Source organism: Furipterus horrens, unplaced genomic scaffold (assembly GCF_987537825.1).
Source record: "Furipterus horrens unplaced genomic scaffold, mFurHor1.1.pri manual_scaffold_5, whole genome shotgun sequence".
In the NCBI taxonomy this organism is placed as follows: domain Eukaryota; kingdom Metazoa; phylum Chordata; class Mammalia; order Chiroptera; family Furipteridae; genus Furipterus; species Furipterus horrens.
The window spans coordinates 28,843,267-28,865,914 of record NW_028327175.1 but is presented as its reverse complement, the minus strand read 5'-3'; the positions used below and the strand labels follow the sequence as shown (position 1 = coordinate 28,865,914).

Sequence of the window (22,648 nt, the reverse complement as noted above, 5' to 3'; positions counted from 1 at the left end):
AGTGATAGAGGCAGGTTAGGATGTGGTGTTTCCTAGGATGTTGACTAAACAAAGGGGAGGCTGGGAGCACATGGACAGGGAAGGATTCAAGCTCTGGAGTGGGACCCATTTTCAAATCCTAGCTCAGGTGCACAACAGTTGTGTGGCCCTGGTTCAGGTGGCTAACCCCTCGAACCTCAGCTTGCTCATCTGTAAAATAAGGATGGTGCCTTCTCCTTTGGAAGGTTGTGTGAAGGATTACAGAATATAGGCATAAGGAGTCTCCCATCCACCTGGTGAGTTATAAATAGCCATGCAACTCTCCCTTGTACTTGGAGTGATAACTGGGGTTAGAAGAGATGCCGACAAGTGCATGGACAGGCAGATGGTATGCAGGAAGGGTATTTATTTAGAATCTTTTCTGACCATATGAAGGAAATCAGGTTAGGCTTATAACACAGTCTCCAAAATACATGTATCCCATACCAGATAGACAACGTGTCCAAGCCCTCTGATGGGCTGGATGAAGCTTGAAAGTTAGAAAAGAATGACTCATGGTGCTGGGTTACCTGTCACAGGACTTTGGTCAGCAGTAAGTCCAAGTCTCATCACTCAGCAAGGTGAACCTCCATGAGTCAGGTGTCAGACCTGAACCTTTGCAGCTGCAGTTTTGAAAAGCTCCCACCTTTACAAGGACAACCTCTTTAAAGCATCTCCCCAGATGCTTGTTTGGTAAAATACCAAACTCGGCCATTCACTATGCAGTCGTATTTTTGTTCCAGTTTTACCAAGCTTCTTTTCCTTTATAAACACTTTAGCACTTGAGTTTTCCTACACAAACATAGTGGATTCCCAAGTCCCACTTGTCTGTGTTTTTGCTTGTTCTGTGTACTCTGCTTTTGTTGATGAATTTCCTACCTTAACAAACACCATCTGTCCAGACATACCTAACACAGACATTTCATGGAAGGTGTCGTGCAGCCTCTGCCAAAAGAGCTGTCACTGTCCTCAGGACGGAACCCAACAAAGTCACCCCAGCCTGGCCATGCCTGGACCTCTGAAGGGTGGTGGCAGCACTCAGCTCCACAAAGCTCATGTCTTCACAAAAAGCAGAAGCAATTTCTCTTGGAGTTAAGCACAGAGGGCATCTTCTCTCTCCAAGTAAATTAGGTTAATCATTGTATTTTAAACACTACTTACTATGTGGGTAACCAATGGAATTTGAGATTGTTACAGTAAGAGTTTCCTTAATTAAAAATAGAATAGCTTCTAAAAAGTAACACTATTAAAAGGAGAAGACTTGTGGATTTCCAGGGCCTTTGCCCCCACATGAGGTCATGGCTAGGATCTCAGAGAATGGAGGAAGCTGTGGAGTTCACCAGGACAACCCAGTAGAAAAGCAAACATTTCCAACAGAGAAAAAACAAGCAGGTTACTGAGTGTTAATGAGATTATGTCTATGTAGATGTCCATGCTGAGTTTTTAAGGCTAATTTATGAATTAGTTTTTCTAAGTTCCTACTGAGGTGTTATTCTCTGTGCAAGCATGCAGTTCCCTCAGAACTGTGTCTGCACCTTCATGTTAATTGCAGCATGATTTACAATAGCCAAGATACAGAAACAGCCTAAGAGTTTACCGATAATATGAAATAAAATACGGTTCAACTATGAGAAAAAAGGAATCCTGTCATTTGCAAAAACTTGGATGAACCTGAGGACATTATGGCAGGTGAAATAAGTCCAACAGAGAAAGAATGTCAAATACTGTATGACATCACTTATATGTGGAAGCTAAAAAGCTAAATTCTGAGAAACAGATGTAAAGTAGTAGGTACCCAGGGCTGGGACTGGGGGAAAATGGGGAGATATTGGTAAAGGGTATAAACGTTAACAAGTTCTGGAGACCTAATGCACATCATGATGATTATAGCTAATACTATTGTATTATGTACTTGAAAGTTGTTAAGGGAATAGATCTGAAATATTCCTATTACATAAAAAAAATTGTAATTATGTGATAGGACAGACATGTTACCTAATGCTATGATGGCAATTATTTTACAATATATAAATGTTTCAAATTAGCACAATATACACTTTAAATTTACACCATGTTATATGGCAATTATATGTCAATAAAGTAAAGAAGAGAAAGAAAAAGAAAAGAAACTACAAACTCAATTTGCACACTATTAATTTGGAAATGTCATTTTTTCCCTTTTCATGAGTTTATTGTTTCCTCAATTTGATTGCCAATTTCTTAAAGGCAAGTTTTACAGCTTCTCTATTTTAAGCATTGGCCATTAAATATTTATTATCCTGTCTTAACAGTAATCACTTAATAAAGATTATTAATGATTAGTATTTAATGCATTAAAGCTGTTAATGCATTTCTCCAAGCACATAAATTTATTTTAAGAGTGATTTTTGCACAGGGGAAAATATAATTTTAAAACTTATATTCAATACCAAACACATAAACTCTACGTTTCAAACCTCCAGAACATTATCCAGTCAAGTTCATTGTCTTTGATAACTGACTGAATACATAATAATTGAAAATCAGAGTCTAAATGAGATGTCAAGAATAAGATTTTCTAAAATGTTTAGACCTGACTCAGTTTCAAACATACAAACCTATTTTCTTTAGGTTGGGTTACAATTAATACAGCACATTCCCTTTATTTAACACCATCCTTCACATGTCTGCTTCTTGTGACATGTGGTCATCTCCTACCCACTCAACAATTATTAATAGAGCCTCAAGTGTGTTTCAGGCACTAAGGGAGATGCTGAGCACACAAAGATGGCTCACACATGATCCCTGCGCTCAAGGAAACTTACAAACTTGTGAAGAAAACAAGGTAGTAAACTACTCGTCTATTAACTACCATATTCAACAAGTATGTGTTGGGTGCTTACTATGTACCCAGCACTGTTGAAAGCATGTGGGATACATCAGTGGATAAAACAGATGAGCCCGGCTGCTGGGGAACTTTCATTCTAATGACAGAAAAGAGATAATGTATGTAAGGGGGATCAAGACTGCTAGCTGGGAAAGAGTATGATTTCAAATAAGGTGGTAAGGTGAGGTCCCATTGATAAGTGGTATTTAAGCAAGGCCAGAAGGAGCTAAAGCAGCTAGCCAGGTGGACTATATGGGGGGAAGAATTTTCCAGAAAGAAGAGGCTGGCCAACTACAGCCCATGGTCCAAATCCTACCCACTGGCTATATATGAAGTTTTGTGAACAGAGCCACGCATTTATGTGTGATTGGTGGTGGCTGCTTTCACGCTATGATGGCAGAATTGAAAAGCTGCAACAGAGACCATATGAACTGCAGAATCTAAACTATTTCCTCTCTGGTAGAAGTCTGCTGGTCCCTATAGAGAGGGAAGAGCCAGGGCATGTGCAACATGTAAGAGGCTGGAACGGAAGGGGCAAGCAGTCTACAGTGAGGACACAGACGCGACGGGAGGCTGGCGGGCAGGGTTGGCTCTCTCTGGTGGGTTCTGACCAGGAGAATGACCAAGAAGTCTAGCACAGTGGGGGAAGCATCACCCTGCACATGGCCAAGCACAGATGAAAGACTCAGCTGAGTCTGGGGCAAACTGAAACGTGAGCGGAAGGAAAGAACTAGAATGAAGGAGCAGGCAAAATCAAGGGTAGTGAGGACAGCACGAACGCCATGTGCACAGAAACACAGTGAGGAAGGTGCGGGGCACCCAGGAAATAGTACACACACTTTCCCGAAAGAGCTCCAAGGCTGCACACAGGGAATGTGGCAGGAGTCAGGGCTGAGAACACAGGCAGAGCAGATCACACAGGCTGGGAAAGAGAAGCAGGTAAACCTGAGGAAACTGTCCACAGCCAGCCCTGACTTCCCTCTCCACAACAGCCCCCACCAACAGCTGATGGCATGTCCTGCTACCTGGGTCACGTGGCACCAGTGCAAAGGTGCAGGTGGGATACCCACTCAGTGGTGTTCATCCGTAGTAGTGTAATAAGAAATTGTACCTGAAACTCGAGTATTACAGCCAAAGGTCCTAGCATGCTCAAACAAGGTTGCTGGAACTATACCAGGTATTTATGCTGGTTTCTGGGGAGTGGGGGGCGGTTTATAGGCTTGGCAGGTCCTTACTCAGGGTTCCCTGTGTCCTGGCAGGACATCACCCTGGCCAGGCTGATGCCACCATCCTTCTGAAAATTAGCCCTGAAGGTAAGTCTAGGGGTCCTCAGAGGCTGGACTTGCCAAAGGGCCTGCCATGCTGTGTGTACACATCCTCAGTCCTGAAGAGGTTTTTTGTGCCCCTGTGTTCCTTCTGAGAATGTAAAAGTGCTTGAGTCAAGCCTTCACTGTGGCCCTTTGAGGGAGTAACTCAGACATGGAATGAGCTGGAGGACATCCACTCCAGAATGCTGCCTAGGAGACAGGCACCCCTTCCCTAGAGGCCATGGGACAGGGAGGGATCGTCGGCAGCCGTCCGTCTCGAGAGACGATGGTGTAGCTTCTTAAGAGTCTATCTGCACCGCCGAGAATGGCTGTGCAGTCCAACTCGGGAGTGACACGGTATCTGTCTCCTCCCGTGTTGAATCGACATCTTGCGATGACGCTGGAGTGTCCTCTCCAGTGAAGCTGAAGCTACAGAGCCTGGGCAGGGTGATATGGAGGGTCTGCTGTTGCCCATGCAGCAGACCCCCCCTCTCTTCGCAGCTGAAGGGTCCAAGGGAAAGACGGAGTCAATACAGCTTGGCTTCAGGTGCGCCGCAGGAGTTGCCGGTGTTGACTCCAACGTCAAACCGCCTTAGGGACTCCGGCTCCGGATTTTCTGTCGGGGTTTACTCCCTTAGCCTTTCCCCTGAAGAGGTATGCTGCAAGGCAGCGGAGGTTTTTTGGAGTCAGAGTTTTCCTTCTCTGATGTGCCCTGACTGGAAGATCGAACCAGCGACACTTAGCTGGGAGGGATACAGGTGGAGAAAGCAACAATCTGAGAAAACATATTGTCCATCCTAGCACTCTGGAAAACAGAGGGAGGGAAGGCATAACCAGCCCTGTCTTGGACTAAGAAGACAGACAATCACACAGTCCTGACCTCACTGGAAACAAGAAAACAACATTGTCTGCTCCAAATGAAGATGATACAGCTGAGACATGGAAGCTGAAGATGGGCAGAGGATTTGCCCACAGCACGGAAATAAAGATTAAGATTGTCATCAGAAAAGAAGAGGCTGTAGTTTAAGATGTCAACAATTGAGCACTTCACGATTAGGACACTGTTATGAGCTGAATTGTATCCCACCAAAAAATATATGTTGAAATCCAAACCCCCAGTACTTGTAAATGTGGAAATAGGGTGATCGCAGATATAATTAGTTAATATGGGCCCCTAATCCAACAGGACTGTTCCTATTGAAAATGGCCATGTGGGGACACAGACACACAGGGAGAAGGCCATGGGAAGACAGAGGCAGAGATTCTAGTGAAGTGACCACAGGCCAAGGAACACCTGGCACCACCAGAGCGGGCAGAGGCAGCAAGGATCCTACCCTGGAGCCTTCACAGACAGCATGGCTCTGCTGATGCCTTGCTTTTGGACTTCTAGCTTACAGGACTCTAAGATAATAAATTCATGTTATGTTAAGTTACTTAGTTTGTGGTACTTAGTTCTGAGAACACTGGGGAAAAAAAAACACAGGCACTGTCCACAACACCTCTGAAGGTGTGGCTGGATGTAGCAGAGTGGTTTGCTGGCTGGCTGCTGGAGGTGGTATGAGGATGCCTAGCACTGTCACCTGAGCACACAACCAATATTAGTGACTGCGCTGCACTGGTACTATCCTGAGTGTGCCCTGTGTGTAAGTTACGTAGTAGAGTTAAGGAGAGGGGTTGCCTCTGTGTATAAGCAAGTTGTCCTACATACAATTTAATCACAAGCTGTGAATCCAAACACTGGTAGGTGCTATCCTCTAGACCTCCTTTGCTGAGACAATGCTCTTTCCTGAACACAAAAATGTTGGAAAAACTTAGAAAATGTCCGAAACAAAGATGTGAGGTTGATTTATCATCATCTGTCAGCAGCTTCCCAGCAGCCCTGGCTCCTGCTCATGGGTGGAGGGATCACAGACTGGGCAGCAGTGGGCAGGTCCTGCATGTGCCTGGGGAACCTGGATGTGGCAGCAGCCAGACAGGAGGGACAGGAGAGGCTGGCCTCAGAGGGACAACCGATGGCGCAGCAGGAAAGCAGGGAGGAGGCTTGTCAGAGTCAGGAAAGAGGAGGCTGAGAGGTGTTGGTCACTCAGGCACACAGCCCACACTCTTCACCTGTTCACTCAGTCAACAGACATTCGTTCACTGCCTCACACACGTCAGATATCCCATCGCTCTATGGGGAGTGCACAGTAATTACCTTCATGTATTGAGTGTTTGCTGTGTGCAAGACATTAGTATCCATCATCTCTTCAAGGTCTCACTTTATTCTCTCAACAACCGGGTCAGGTGGGTAGTTATCGCCACTTTGCACAAGGAAACCAAGAATTGGGACACAATCAGTATCCTCAAGGCTGAGTGTTCAGTCACCCTCGGGTGTTTCTGCGGCCGAATCCTCCACTGAACACAGACTGAACACACTCCCTAACCATGGGGACTGGGGGTGCAAAACATAGTAAGGAGAAGAAATGCAAATGAGGGGGGAAAGGAGACAGGGCACAGAGGAGGTGAAGTCCCAGATCAAGAGCACAGGGCCTGTGAGGGCGACCGGAGGGAGCAGGCAGGTAGTTTCTTTTCCCAGAAGCTGGGACGGAGGCATTAAGGGGGCTGGGACTGGCATGATCTGGAATCCAGTGTTGAAGGATCAGCCAGGACAGGTAGTGGAGAATAATAGGGTGGAGAGGGGCCAGAGCAGAATTTCAGGAGCGTGCTGCGGAGACATAAACACAGAAAGGAGCAGAGGAACAAAGAAGGTCCCCTCCCCAGCCCATGGCATGAGGCCTGCTTCCTGCTCCCACGAAGCTCTCTTCAGAGCAAATCCAACTGCCTGATCTCCATTCACTGGCTGCTGGGCCTTGATTCTCAACCAGCTGAAAACTCAGGAGAAGAATATAAGAGCATCATTTAATAGGTCTCTAAAATCAGTTGGAAAACAGGAGCCTTCCTGGTCATGGCAGAACTAAGGGTGTGTTTTAGCTTGTTTAGGTTCCTTTATTTGTTCTCATCTCATTTAAGAAAGGAGAAATCTGAGCATTTTTATGAAAAAGAGAGTGATCATCATTAGAGAGGAAGAAATGTAAGGCCATGGCAAAGAAAGGATAATGGGTAGAGCAACTATCTATTGAAGGAAAACTACTCCAGGACATACAAGAAAGAAGTAAGACAGGGCATCTGGTCAAAGAGCAGATGGGGTACAACATGTGGATTCCCATTAGGTCAGTGATAAGAGAGGACTCTGTACCCCATGTCAGCAGGAGACAGAGCAGAGCTCAATTAGGGACAGAGGCTGAAATCTGTCCTGGATGGAGGATCAGTCAGAGCAGAAAAGCAGAGCCAGCCAATCAGGAGTAGAATCGATATCTCAGGGTCCAATTAAAGAAGGAATGGCCCAGCAGAAACCAGGAGAGGGAATAAACGGTGAGCATGCTAGACCTGGGAACCCTGAGTAAGGCTCTCTGCTCTCTGTTCCAGGAGTCAGAGCCTCCCTGGTGTGGCCAGGGGAGGGGGTGGGGGGAGTGCTGCTCTGTAAGGAAAGCAGGGCCATTCAGTCCACAGGCACTATGATGACACAGTGAGCTAAGAATCTAAAACTTGCTGTGTTCAACAAATGATGACGGCAGGCCTGCTGTGACTGGGGTGAGCACCGGGTTAGCTCTCTACTGCCCTTGTTCCAACACCTGACTCTCAAATGGAAAAGATTCCACCCAGAGGATAAGCAGAATCTGACCATCTGGTCAGCCCGTGGGTATTAGAGTCACATGTAAACAAACAGCAGGCATTTATAACCCATGCTATGACCTGGATTATTTTTCCAGAATACTCTTAAGGATATCACTGTAGTGAAAAGAAACTGTGCTCCTAATTACTTTTACTTTACTTTTGGCAAACTAATTGCAATGCCTTTGGGTGAGAGAATTTTTGTCTTTAACTGGAATCTTTGCTTGGCTAGTAAAAAAATCAACAAATAAATAGGAAGAACTTTGAGATATACAGATGAAAGCTTCAGGAATGAAATGAGATCTTCCACTGAGAGTCAGTGGATTAAGCTGCAACCAGTTCAACAGAAATAATGTTAATGGGGAGAATCTATGAATAGTTACTCTTTGTTTTAGAAAATCAATCTATCTCATCCTTTGGAAGCATGAAGTCATTCAACTTCCTGGAGAAACTTGATATAAACAGTTTCTGCAAGGGAGTCTTCAAAACTGTGATGGTTGGTTTGACTATATTATTCGACCAAATACTTCTGTTGTATTTATACATACTGTATGCATACACATATTCATAAGCAATAGGTCTAAACCAGTGGTTCTCAATCAAAGGCAATTTTTGGAAATGTCATCACAACTGGGGGCAGAGGAGGGGTATTGTGTCTGGTGACTATAGATCAGGGGTACTGTTCACCATCCTATGATATTCAGGACAACTCCTCCACCATTCAAAAGGATTATAAGGCCCAAAATGCCAATAGTGCTGAGATCGAGAAACTCTGCTCGACATAATTAGCTTGTACAACTTGAAAGCTTCAAATAGTAAATACACTAAACTGGCAACTTAAACATTTTATCTTCGTGCAACTCTCAAATAAATGAGAGATGGGATTACATATGGTACATATATCTATCCACAGCATTGTGTTTGTGAGTGTGTGTGTCCACATTCACACATGAAATACACATATACAAAGGGCTGAATTTTGGCTGCCACGTCTCAGCACACAATACAGAGCCAATCTCAGTATTGAGCAGGTGACCAAGTTCTAGCCTAAGATTGAAGGAGAGTCTTCTGGGCATTTCTAATTTCTTAAAAATCAGAAGTGTGGTTCTTCTTTTACTATTGTCACAACTGGATGTAGGACCAGAAGTTGCAGCAGTGAATTAGCATTCACGAGTACAGCCAGCCTGAGGACCAACCTGACCGGACAGGCTGTGGGTGGCAGCAAGACCAGTGACAGGAGTGGAGTCCTTATTAACAGTTGAGCCACTGATATAAGCAACTCCAAAGAAGTCTACCTCAACCTTCTAGTTATACAACTTGGTATCTTTCTTTTTAAATTGGTAAAGCTATTTGGAGCTACTAGTAGTTACAGGCATTCTTGACACAGTATCTGAACATTTCATGAAATGCTAATAAGTTCCCTTCTTAGATATAAAATAGACATTAAGAGAAAATGCACCAGTCTACAGATATCTTAGACACATCGCATTTTCTAAATTATAAACAATAACATTAAAAAACAGCATAAGTTTGATAACTGTTATTAAATGAGTCCTATTTTCATGATCCACACTGTTAAGAATGTCACTGCTCTTTCTGTCACTGAAGAGCCATATGATGCCCTTCTACACGGAAGTACCAAACATGTACATTTTTATTTCTTTAGAAAATGAATTTGCCTTACTTTAGAAACTGTGGCAGTTTGGTTCTGAGCATCATGTAACTAGGCATCACAGACACCAGAGATGGGAAATGGGAGTGACTGTAAGACGTACCATTGAGCCACTTGGAGTTGTACTGGGCCGTGCGGAGAGGAGGTAAGACCCCCAGACTTCGGTAAATAGCGGGATCTCGTCCCGGGAAATCCATGGCCGTAGCAGCGTACAGCTCCCCGCTGGCTGTGAGTAGAGCTGTGGAATTGTGCTGGGGACTGTAGGGACAGCGGGCCATGCCGCTGATCTGATCGTGGATCTCGGTCAGGTTACTCAACTGTGGGAGAGGACAAGAGAGAGAAACCAATTACCCCTAGGCAGGCCCTTTAATAGTGTCAATGACTGAACTGCTAATGAAGCATGGGCAACAAGCTTTCTGGCACTCATGACAACACACGACAAACTTGCACGCTCTGCCCTTGATGAAGCTGCATGCTGTGGTCATGGTTAAAGAGTCCACAGATCACTCTCTCCCATCATCCCGCTTCCGTTACAGAACCTCGTGCTAGTGAATCCTCAGAAAATCTGAAGATTGTTATATATGGCTTCTATTCATAATGTATGGGGCACTACTGATCTTTCCACTTAAAGAAAGACACCAGTTTTACTACTTACAGAAATATAAACCACAATAAAGAATTATGTACAATTTTATCAATATAAGTGAGCCAGTGTATTATGAATAGCCCAGAACTGTGTTCACAGGTAAGGATGTATGAATATTTATAGCACCATGTAGCCCAAATTTCCAAAACTTCGTTATTCAGTTTTTAGAGCAACAACTCCATGTTTTGCTGTCATCCAGGGGGAATCTGGCCTCTCAGTCACTGAATGAGGAAAATTGTTTGGAGTGAGGGGATCTTGGGTGCAATTTTTCCTCCACTCTTTCCTGAGAGGCAATAGAGCAGAGGGGTCAGGGTCTACTCAGAGCTACTGCCTGCTCTACAGGTAGACTTGTAGCCCCATTAAGTTACTCAGCATCTCTATGCCTCAGATTCTCCTTTTATGAAATGGGGACCCAAAGGATAACCACCACATGGGCGAAGCGAGGATTAAATGATTAAGTTGACATAGGGCTCTTGGAACATGGCGTGGCACCCAGGGATCTCAGTGAACATTGCATCTTATCACCATCATCCTCCCTTTATTTCCAATAACTGAATGTTAATTCAAAAATAATGAGCACTAAAAGCTGACAATAAATTCCAGGTTTGTGAGAAGCTGTGCAAACATAAAAATAACCTGATGATGGTTCAACATCACGTTCCCTGAGGAAGAGCAAATGATTACCCCGCGTTGGGAAGATGACGTGTGTGCTTTGATAACCCTACTGCTCTCCTGGCACAAGATGTGGATGCTGAAAATCCCTGTCAGTAATAACATAACTACTTTCCCTGGAGTTCCGGTTGTTTCTTTCCGTGCTTTAAATTTGTGTCATGCTTGCTATCCAATTTGTAATATCTTTGTTCATTTGGATTGTGATTTTAGACCACTTGAATACTTAACAGTATCTCCAGAGTAAAGCAGGACAAGGAAAAAAGAATATGTTTATGATTAATGTTTAAAGTCACTGGTGGGGAAAAACTGATAGAAAAAGTTTGGAAATTATTTAAATTTAATTATATAAGCTATGGTTATTTCCAGTTCTTTATATAATAGAGAGCTGGGATTAGGAATAAATCAATACATCAAATATTTATTCCATTCGATGAAAGATGTTTTTTGAATTAAAGAGCAACTCATTGGAGAACAGAAATACATAAATATATTAATGTTTTAATAAAAGGTTTGAATATTCCTGGTATTAAGTTTTGTCGACCCTCAACAGGAAGCCATACCGTGCGATTGGTGCAGACAGGTGTGAAAGCATTGGTCCCACAGGTAAATAACCGGTCGCCACCCACTAAAAGCACCCGGATGTAGTTCTGACACTCATCCTGAAAAAAAAAAAGAGCACAAGAAATATATTAACAAGACCTCAGCCCAAAGGGAATGCTGACTCTAAATACAATCTGTCTAGCTAATAAATTAAATGTTAATTGACCACTATAAAAAGAAACCGTCTCGGATATTGAGCAAAAAATAACAAAGCTATTAAATAATCTGACTCTCTGCATGCTTGTTCAATAGAGGATACTATGTTCAATTAAAATCTCAAAGCATGTCTTCTTTTTATGAATAGGGTTTCATTTTGAATTATATTTGGTATCAGTACAACTGCCTTTGCCATGTATCAGGAAAGTAAATAAAAGGAACGTATTCAATGCTGCTCATAAAACAGTATCTTGGGAAATTTCCTCAGGACTTTGAAAGAACATTGTGAATGCTCCTCCAAATGCGAAAGTCACGTGTGAAACTGTATACAAATTGGGACAGGTTTTACATTAAGTTCTCAAACTGAGTTACATACATAGCAAGACTCTTAACATTTCCGGTCTTTGACAGACAAGTAACAATGAAAGGGTGTCTGAAACGTACGGGAGGAAAGCTCATGCTGAGGGATGATCCACAGGTGAATATTTCTCTTAGTTGCAAAGCCTTCCTAGAAAACCTAGGACATGATCATAGGAGGGCATGGGCTTTGCGCAAGCATTTACTGATCAGGAACGCTTTGGTAGGCACTGTGCTAAAGGTCACAATCGAGGCTCTCAAGAGAAAAATTAAAATACAAGGCCATAGCAATTGCTTTAGAGTTGTCCACAGAACAGTATATTACTAACTCCAGAGAAGAAGGGGAGGAAAGAGGTGTAGGAAGGCTTCTCAGAGGAGGTGACACTTAATATAAATTTCAAAGGAAGAGTAGATAATGAGGCTTCTGGGAGAAGGCACTACCTGACACTTGCAGGATTTTACTGAGCAAAAGAGGAAAAAGACATCCCAGGCAGGGGAAGGACTTAGGCACCCTGGCTAGGAAATCCTGGTGCTTTTGTTGTGTACAGCAGAGGAAACGCAGGCTGGGAGCCAGACACAGGCCAGGTGTGCCAGGCTGATAAGATTGCATTTTATTTTGATTGTGAAGGGACCCGCTATATGCTGTGACTGCATGAAGTTCTGGCCTGATCCAATGACGGTGATTATAGGACCACTGGGAAATCAACGTGGAGGCCAACCTGGAGGTAAGGAGACTATAGTTCAGAAACTGGTAAGGAAACCACCTCCATAATTCAGTCCATCCTCATCCTGTATCTGGACCAGGTGGGAAGTGTGAAAAGGCAAAGCCAGGATCCAGCAAATCAACAGGATGTGGACACTGACCAAACAGCTGGACCCAGGAGATGAAATGATGACTGGAATCACACACTGTCCAAAGTCAGAGGGATCTGGACTTAATGGCACAGCAATGCTCCTTCAACCAAATGGCAACCCAGTCTCCATGAAATGTTGATTTGCCATAATTCAGTCTGCTGTTTGGCCTGGCTCTGATGACGAAAAGAGCTAAGCTACTTGCTTTTTAAATGCAAAGTGAAATATCAAGGGCAGATAAGTCTCCTAATACTAATCCTACCAGTAAAAGTAACATATTAACATTGGGTGCCAATCTGAAGACACTTTGAGGAAAGAAAACCACAGAGTGAAAGATCTAATGTAACTATCAGAATAATGAAGAGATAAGTGTAAACGGTAGACAGTAAATTGGGTAAGTGAGCAAGATGCACCAGATGGGGACATGTGTTTTGTTTTGTTCTGTTTTGTTTTTATAACTGGGGAGAGGACAGGAGAGTTCTAGAGAAAAAGAACAAAACAAGACTTCAGAGAGCCATGTGGTCATCCTCTCCAGGACGCTGGGAGCTACAGAGCACAGGATGGGCGTGGCAGGGCTGCCAACTCAGGGAGCAGAGAGGCACAGAGTTTGCAAACAGAGAATCAAGATTGCCTGAGCTTGTCAGAGGGAGAGTTCGAAGAGACACCCTGGAGAACTCAGGGCCGAGAGGGCTTGACACATTAACAAATCAAACAGACACAAAAATGACACACAGTGGAGACAAAGTGGGGGTTTTGTTTGATTTCTTTTGTGGCTTTTAGAAGTCTTTTAAGAATGAGTCAAGATGTACAGAACTTTTGGTTTATTGTTTTGAAGCAAGAGACTGGCACAAGATAGAAATTGGCGAGAGGCAGTCCCTGCTAACCCTGAACAAGCTCAAGGACAAGTTATTCCAAAAGAATCTGTCCAGCTTGAAAAGATGTGATCTCAACGCTGAATTCTACAGACCTGGTGAAGAGGAAGCAAGTGCCTCTAATCAATTATGGCAAGGCAAATAATCAAGATAACAAAGGCAGTGTTTATCTTAATCTCGTCAAGGAAAGACCTGTGAAAATGGGACTTGAGCTCATTAACATTCCTGAAGGGCCATCACAGACTTGAGGAAGAACTAAAAAGGTGTTTAGGGAATGTGATAGCCAGAGTGCAGACCTGTGCCAGGGAAGCAGGACAAATCCAACTGGTAATTTATTCTAAATCTTGGAAAAATGTAAATAAAGAAAAAAAAAACTATTATTTCAACTAGCACAGAGAATTTTTTCAAGTAGGAAAAAAAGTATGTTCTGGTCATCCGAACCACTTGAGAATACACTGGGCGGCTCTGCTACCTGAGGAGGGTCATGTGCCCGTGATGGGCTTCCCCCAGCTCAGTAAGGATATAGGAAGGAAGGAGGTAAATGTCAGGAACCAGGATAATCAGACATGGAGGTTCTTGCAGTCCTTTTCTAAAAAGATGGAAGAGAACCCAACCCTATGGTATCCAGACTTGCTAATGATAAATGGGACCTAAGGAGGGTCATGCTCTGAATGAGTCCAGTATGCAAGTTGGATGAAACAGGGTGTCCAACAAGAGAAACCTTTGGAGGCAGGTGCTATTTTGTTTCTTCTTAACTATCAAGAGCTGAACTCATTTGCCCAAAGATTTCATGCACACGGCTCATCTCAGACCTTTCATATTCTTACTCATTTAGAAGTTCTCTTAGGTTTAACTTACAAACTGCCTCAACTCATTCTAGAAGCAGTCAACATGAATCCTAAATAGATATACACATAAAATAATAACTTCTTAGGTATTTTTGTTTGTTTGTTTGTTCGTTTTTTTTAAGAGAAATTGGGGCAAGTTCAAACAAAACAGAATGTAAAAACAGAAATAGAAGAAAGTGGAAGTACTTAACTTTTGGGCAGAAGATAAATTTAGGAATGAAAAGAGCCAGAATTAAGAATGAGAGAAAATAGTCTGTGTGCCAGGCTTTGTAATAATTAGTCTTGTTCTGGTAGTGATCCTAAGTCCCAAATTCTCCTATAGAAAATCTCCTGGTATTCTTTGTAAGTCTCTGCTACAAACGTGGCCTTCACATGGGTTAGCTGAACTTGATAGAAGGAACGCATGGAGTCATTTGTTTTAAAATATAGACATAATATAGAAACCCCTTTAAGAGATTCTGTTATAGGTTTCTCTTATAACATAAATCACCTTATCTAAATGTCTTTGATTTTTTTTTTCTCATCTAAGAATTTTTTTTCTTTATACCATCTTCTGAATGGATGAAGGGGATTTAATGAATTCTGGTTTTCCAAGAAGTCATAGTGTTCATTTCCAAGGCCACTAGCAACCTGCCACCACATGGCTTCTGTTGTTGATAATGAGACTCATCCATCTACATTTTGATGCCACTTGGACATTAAAATGACCCATGTGTGCCTGCGCTCTTCAGGCTGGTCAACCTGTCCTTGACTTTGAAGCAATTCTTATTTGAATTGATAGATGAGATGCGCAGTTGCTGACTCACTAAAAGCTTTTAGATGAGACTTGACAAGACTCCATCGGTCTCAAGGATATAAGGTCTGGCCCCAGAAGAGAAAACACATGTTTTAAGACCATTTTCTTAATGAATTAACTGGGTTTACCTTATAGCATTTCATCATATTCCTTTCAAACAGTTATGTTCTGCTTGAAGAAAGACTGTAATTGTGTAGGAAGATTAACTATAAACAAGGTAGATGCCTCAGCAACACCGAGCCATCACCAAACCCATCAATTTTAGGGAGGAGGAAGGAGGAAGAAGGGAGGAGGGAGGAGGGAGGAGGGAGGAGGGCTGGAAGCCTGACAGCCTCTATGTTCTTTATGTTAATCACAGCGCTCCCACTGAAAGCAGTGTGTCTATCTCTTAATGATGCATTTGTGAGCATCCAAGGAGCAATTTAGAGTAATAGCATGTAGCTTTTCAGTTCAATGTACACCAACCAAAGTCATGATTACCAGGTGGATCTTGAAAAACCATATGATCCAATCTCATATGTGTGTGTATATATATATATATATATATATATATATATTTCGTATTATAAATGTGCATACATATTACAGAAGTATATAAAAATACAGGGGAGGGCCAAAGGTAGGTTTGAATTCAACCACCTCAGGAGGCAGTGGAGCTAGCCCAAACAGGTCACTGAAACATATGTTTGTTTACTGATTTTCAAAGACAACAAAAATGTGTATATAATAAAGGCCAGCAATTTGAGCACATAGGAGATTGTACCTAAGTACACTGTGCCATTGTGGCATTCTTTTGAGTTAATAAAGCTATTGTTGCGGGCTTGATCCCCAGTCAGGGCACATACAAGGATCAACCAATGAATGCATTAAAAAATGGAAAACAAATCAATCTTTCTCTTTCTCTCTCTTTGCCCGCCCCCAATTAAAAAAAAACATAATTTAATAATTTATTGTAATAATCATAACTTGCATGTCTTTTTCTATACAAACAACTGCAAATTGACTTTTGCCTTCCCCTGTATATTATTATTATCTCTATATATATACATATTATTACATCTCTAGTTTTATATATAAATTTATAGAGATATAGTTATGTATATATGCATATGTATACCAAAATTATATTATGTAATATACACAGTGTATTAATAAATTAAAATGTAATTTGTGTATTTATATTTATATAATGTGGTTATTTTCAATGAAGTTGACTCCATGGGAAACTTGTTTGGAAACCTCTATATAAAAAAAAATTTGATGTACATAATTGAATCTAAAGAATCCTCAATTTTAGGATAAAGGCAGGTCTGTAGTTTGCCATGGGCATTGATTAGCTCATAGCTCCCCAAATACTGGCAATTCAGGTGAAAATGTCAAGTTTCAATCCTGATGCCACCAGGTTCCCAGGCTGGATGGTGTCATGCTTTCTTTCTCCCACTCACGTGGAGTTTAACTCTTCACTTGCACGGTTTGACAACTTGGGAGCAGGACCACAGGATATATAGCATGAGGAACAATACACAGAGCCCTGGATCCTAATCAAAACTCTCCCACGAACTAGCAAAATAATTCTAGGAACTTGGTGTCAAAAGTACTGAAATTAAATCATGAACAAGAAACTTTTGAAAATTATAAAGTGCAACATATACACAAAGTAACTCTTTCATTCCCTTAATAATCAGTTTTGTTTCCTTTGTAAAGTTCCTAAAGGTCATGGTGGGAAGGGCTTTGGCTCAGACATAATAACCCCAGATAGACAAGGAACGCTTGTTAGATCACCAGAGAACTGACTATTTATGTTTAAAATAATATTTGTGTAAAAGGCATTTAAAGAGTTCTCAAAGCGGAATTCTATAACAATATTCAAAAAGGACTAAATACAACAGATTTTATTATAAAAGTTTTTGGAATTCATAAAAAATAGATTTCCCCCCCTTTTAATTCGTAGAATGTTTAAGCCATTGCAGCGAAGTCACCTCGTCTCTCCAAAGTGCCCTGAAAATTATATAAATAAAACAGAGCTCAAACCACAGGAAAAATTAGCCTCAGCGCCTCTTCTACACGGCCCAAATCAAAGATTTAGCGACATTTTCTTGACCCTGACCCCCTAAATTGTCACTGGAAGGGACTACACATGAAATGATGTCAGTTCAGTCCCAACGACCCCATTCCCAGGGACACAGGAGGGAATGTGTCATCCTTCTCCCTGGCTCTGCAGGCAGCTGAGACAGGTTCTCCTCCGAGTGAGTGGGCGCAGCCCCGCCACCCACAGGCCCCGCCCCTCGTCCTCTCTCCACATTCCTGGTCCGGCACTAAAATGCATTGTGTGGAGCAGCACAAACCACTTTTCTTAGTGTACAAAAAAACCCACTTCAGTCAAAATGGCTGGCATTTTTCTCATTTTTGAGATGTCACATTATGCATTAGTCTTTTTATTTTAGGGAGAAGGGAAACTTTGTAATTCTGTGTCAATTCTCACAATACTATCGCACAAAGATGTGAAACAGTTGAATTCTCATTTCTACAATCATAGCTATAAAGAAAAATCTGATATTCACCGCCCCTCAACCGGTGTTAAGTGCTAGTCAGAGTAACTGTGAAAATGTTTTCTGATTTGGTCCCTGGCATCATCAGAGCAGGGAAACTTGGGGTGTCTGATATCTGAATTCAGGGCTTAGCCCATGGGCAAGGCAGCGCTTGGACTAGCTGCTGCGTGTCACTGGGGTAGCCTGGCTTCCTCCCCTTCTGTGTCCCCAGAGCTGGGCTCAGGTCCTCATCAGAAAGTTCCTGTGTCAGGTGCCACATTAAGAAAAAACCAGGCCCTGGCTGCTGTGGCTCAGTGGATTGAGAGTGAGTCGGCCTGCGAGCCAAGTGTCGCTGGTTCGATTCCCAGTCAGGGCACATTACTAGGTTGCACATCAGGTCCCCAGTTGGGGGCACGAGTGAGAGGCAACCACACAGTGATGTTTCTCTCCCTCTCTTTCTCCTTTCCCCTCTCTCTAAAAATAAAATAAAACAAACAAACAGGCAAATAAATAAATAAATAAAAAGAATAAAGACTCAACTTTAAAAAAAAAAAAGAAAGAAAGAAAGAACCAAATGCTAAATAAGAATGAGGTCATCAGACAGGTGCCCCGAGACCCTGGAAGGCACCGATGCCATCAGGCAGCAGGGAGGATGTTGGCATTAGAACCATGGAAAGAAAGTCTGATGCTTTCCATCAGGAAATCCTGCTAGTAGAAAGAAGGCCAACTTTTTGCCCACCCCAGCCCCAGGTAAATCTGATTTCCCACAGTACATTCCTCAGCACAGGTGGTCTTATTTGAAGAATTCTCTGTGCTCTGGGGAGTGAGGAGCAGAAGTACAACATGTATGTCATATCAAGATGTGTAACTACTACAGGGAGGAGAGAGAAGGCACCTGTTTAAAAGGCTTATACATAATCTATACAACCTTAGTAAGGTTATTGAGGTAAATAAATTTATTATGCACTTACTTATTTTCAGGGGTGTTTTCAAAGACAGTTATTCTGAGTCTTTGTAACCTGGTGCTACCTTTAATCTTCTTGTATCTTTGTATCTCTCATGATTTATTTCAGAGACATTTCCTGAAGTTAGAGATCTTTTGATAAATAGCTTTTCTTTTTCTTTGTCTCCAAGTGCTTCCCTGGCTAAGACTATGTTTTCTTTTTCCCCCTTTTCCTTCTTCCTAGTTCTTTATTCAGCTTTGAGAAACACAATGATGTTTTCTGAGACTTACCTCTGTGCCTAACCCTCAAAACTATTGAGTTCAAAGACAGAGAAACAGGTAGTGAAATTGGGTAAAATTTAGGGCAGGACAGTCTTTTGCAGTCACAGAGAGTGTTGAGGATGCTTTCCAAGCAATCTCTCCATTTGCTCTATTTTTTGCCCTAGGGCCACACTTGGTGGAGATCCTCTTTGCTGCTCTTTGTGGAACAACTTTCTTCTACAACCAAAGTGTGATTCATACTGGAAAGCCCCCCTCCTCCAATAAAGTAAAACAATCACTCAGAATGAGACATAATGAGTCTAAGAACCCCTGGCAGAAGAATTTCCTTAAAATGATCCAGTATCATTTTCTCAGAAACACAAGAATTCCTAGGAAGTAGGACTCATCATGAACCTCTTTTCATGCCAGCCAACTGTGTGAAAGTTCTCCAGCCATGGGCACATTTCCTCAAGACACTCATTTCAACGCATAGCTACAGTACAATCTGCTCTCTCCTTGGGGCGGGAGTAGGGGTGGAGATATATATTTTCTTGTGGAGAGAGCACTTATTTTAAAAATACATTAAGATAAATTATAAAGAAATCTCAACTCATTTTTGATGCTATTATTTTAGATATACTATAGTTACTTTCTGGAGTTAGCTGTGAGGCACAATCAGGGGAAGTTAAAATACGATTTTAAAAATTCAGGCCCCTATTATTCTAAATGATATCATAACGAACTAAACTCATAGCTTAGTCTAATGACGGAGAGTGCAAATTAGATGTGATTTTATGTTCTAAATCCCTTTGGAAACTGATTTAAAGCTAAAACCTGGAGAATTCACTGGGCATGTATTTAAAATCTTGCTTTTCTTTCCACATGGCACCATAACCAGGAACAGCCTTCACATGCACACGCTTTGTGTTTCCTCTTCAGAAAGCCGATGACCGCCCATGACCAGGTTCTCCTCACCTCCGATTTGCCCTTACTGTAGCAGGCCTTCTTGGTGGCTTCATCGCACTCCCACTCCACAGCCTGTAGGAAACACCAAAATGACAGTGACTATTATGGCTCTGATTGAATACAAGGGAACAAAAGCAAGACACTAGTAACGAGATTAGAAAATGTGGGTGCACCATGACACCAATACTTTCAAACTAATGTAGAATTTAAACCCAGCACATAAAACTCAGTCATATGGGCTTAGAATCGGCTTTAAAAGGGGAAGAATTTTAAAGGAATCACTCCCTAAGTACTTGAGTTTAAGCAGTAATCATGTGATATTTAGATCTAGTCACTGTAAGTAAGAGAGACAAGTCCAGAGAGGTGGCGACTAGTGCACAATTACAGAAACTGTCACTTCAGTGATATCACAGAAGAAGCCCACGGTATGCTTCTAAGAGAATCCTGCAAACAAAATGGTCTAAATACTTACTCATTTCAACATTTACATTTTATTTTAATGGTATATCATCTATCAATATTCATAGGTAATGAAGCAAGAATGATTTTGCATATTATCACTACCAAGATACATATATAAATGGTGAATAGTCAGTAAAATAAATACCACTTGCAAAAAGCACATCTACTATCCCTCTCTAACACCAGTAACGGTCACACTGTCATTAGCTCTGACTAAATATTTAGAGCTCCAACCATTAAATATTTTTTCTCAGACTTTCCAAATCTAACTCATGCTGATCAATTGGATATGGATACTTACACATCGGACGCTAACTCACAAATGGAGCCTGTGATTAGTTAAGATAACAGACAGCACTTACTTCATGGGAGGAAATGATGCTTGCAAACATTAGTGATCTACATACTGAGATTGTGACTCATTTTTTGAACAAATTTACCCATCTAAGTTGTTTATCTTTTCTATTACTGTATGGAATGTGGACTATTATGAAGTAAAAATGTTTTCTCCAGCTATACATATGTTATTACAATTATGTTCTAATTTACTATTAGAGTTGAATTTCTGAAGAATTCAGGATTTCAGAAGAACTTGTTAAATCATTGTCAGAAAAAAATTTAAACATGGGGCAACTTTTTGTTAATGTGGACTAATGTTAAATAATAAACTAAGTTAGCCAAACGTAAACTAATGCCTAATATTATGAAGAATAATGGCTTCACTTACTTCTAGAAAGATTTTTCTTCTAACTCTCCAAAACTTAGGAGAACAATAAAGTCATTCTAACACCATTATCTAATTTCTACTTATCCTCCAAAGAATGCCACAGAACAAAGATTAAAACATGTAACGCTGCATCTTGTATAACTTAACTAACTTGGCAAATATGAGTCCATATGAAGAGTATTCTAGAGAGAACACTTGAGTGTTTTTCAAACAGAAACAATACTACAACTGTTTTCCCTGTGCAGACTTAGAGATGTTTGTCAGTGTCAACATCTGATAAGAGAATTTAATTCTTTCTGTGATGTTTTCCTGTTCATAAGGTTTAATGGCAACAATAAAGTCACAGTTAATCAGCATCTCACCCAAACAAATGACTTGAATTCCATTGTGTGATGACAAATATTTTCATGAAAATTGATGGCACTTCTAGAGAAGAGATAAGAGCTTCACAAACAGTTTCATAACTGTCTATCTCCATGAAGCACAGATAAAATAAATGCATTGCTGTCATTCTGAGTAGATGTTTCCTTTCTTAGACCTGTTTATAAAAGCTCACTCTTGTTTTTATTTAAATAAAGACATCCATGCCTTTGCCCTTACGTAAACTCAAAACCAAGTTGATCCATTATGATATATTCTTGTAGCAAAGTAGACCTCATTATAATAACTGTGATTGTGTACTATCAAGAGGATATAGTATTATACATCACAGAGAGAAATTAATTTCTATACAGTGAAGTGCTTTAGAGAAAGAGGTACTTTATAATGGCCCTCGGTAGTCTAGCGATTTTGTTGAAGTTAAATGGTAACACTCTCTTCAGTAAACACAAGAGCTAGGAGGAGCAAGGCTAGTCCCAGGGTTACAAGAAGACTAGTTATCAAATGACAAAACAGTTCAGATCCTTCTGCTGAAATGGCAAACGAACAGCTCCCCAAGCCTACCTAATTCCCAATTAGTCTTTGCATTCAGAAGATAAATTCTGGCCAGTGATTGAAAGGGGAAAGGAATAGAAAAAAGAATGTGAAAGATTTCAAAAAGATTCCATTACTTTATTCAGTTGACAATGAAAGAGGAACTGCTCCCACGAGTTTGTTGGTCCCAGAGAAAACAGGACAAATCTTAAAGATTCTTCTGAAGACAGTTTCTAAAAGTATCAAAATTTTCTTTCCTGAGGCATTTTCATTACAGTATCATCAGCTTTCCAACAATATTCAAATCCAGAATTAAAGACCATAATTGTATAGCTTTTTCTGTTGATTCAATTTCTACTTGAATAAAGCATGTGATAAAGGGAAATTATATTAACAGTGGAACTGAAAAACTTATTATAAGGCTGAACAAATATTATAGATAGTATAGAATTTTAAAAAGAATGTAGTGGGACAAT

General features: G+C 41.3%; 1 protein-coding gene across 1 annotated transcript in view; it reads right to left on the bottom strand.

Annotated features, from left to right (window-relative positions):
• SEMA5A (semaphorin 5A) overlaps window positions 1–22,648 on the bottom strand; it is a 435,475-nt gene that overhangs the window by 134,367 nt on the left and 278,460 nt on the right. Inside the window, exons 6-8 of the mRNA XM_090276235.1 lie at window positions 20,081–20,143; window positions 11,453–11,551; window positions 9,678–9,891 (exon numbers count right to left, since the gene is read on the bottom strand). Coding sequence (XP_090132361.1) covers window positions 9,678–9,891; window positions 11,453–11,551; window positions 20,081–20,143 — 376 coding nt within the window. The remainder of the gene's footprint in view (window positions 1–9,677; window positions 9,892–11,452; window positions 11,552–20,080; window positions 20,144–22,648) is intronic.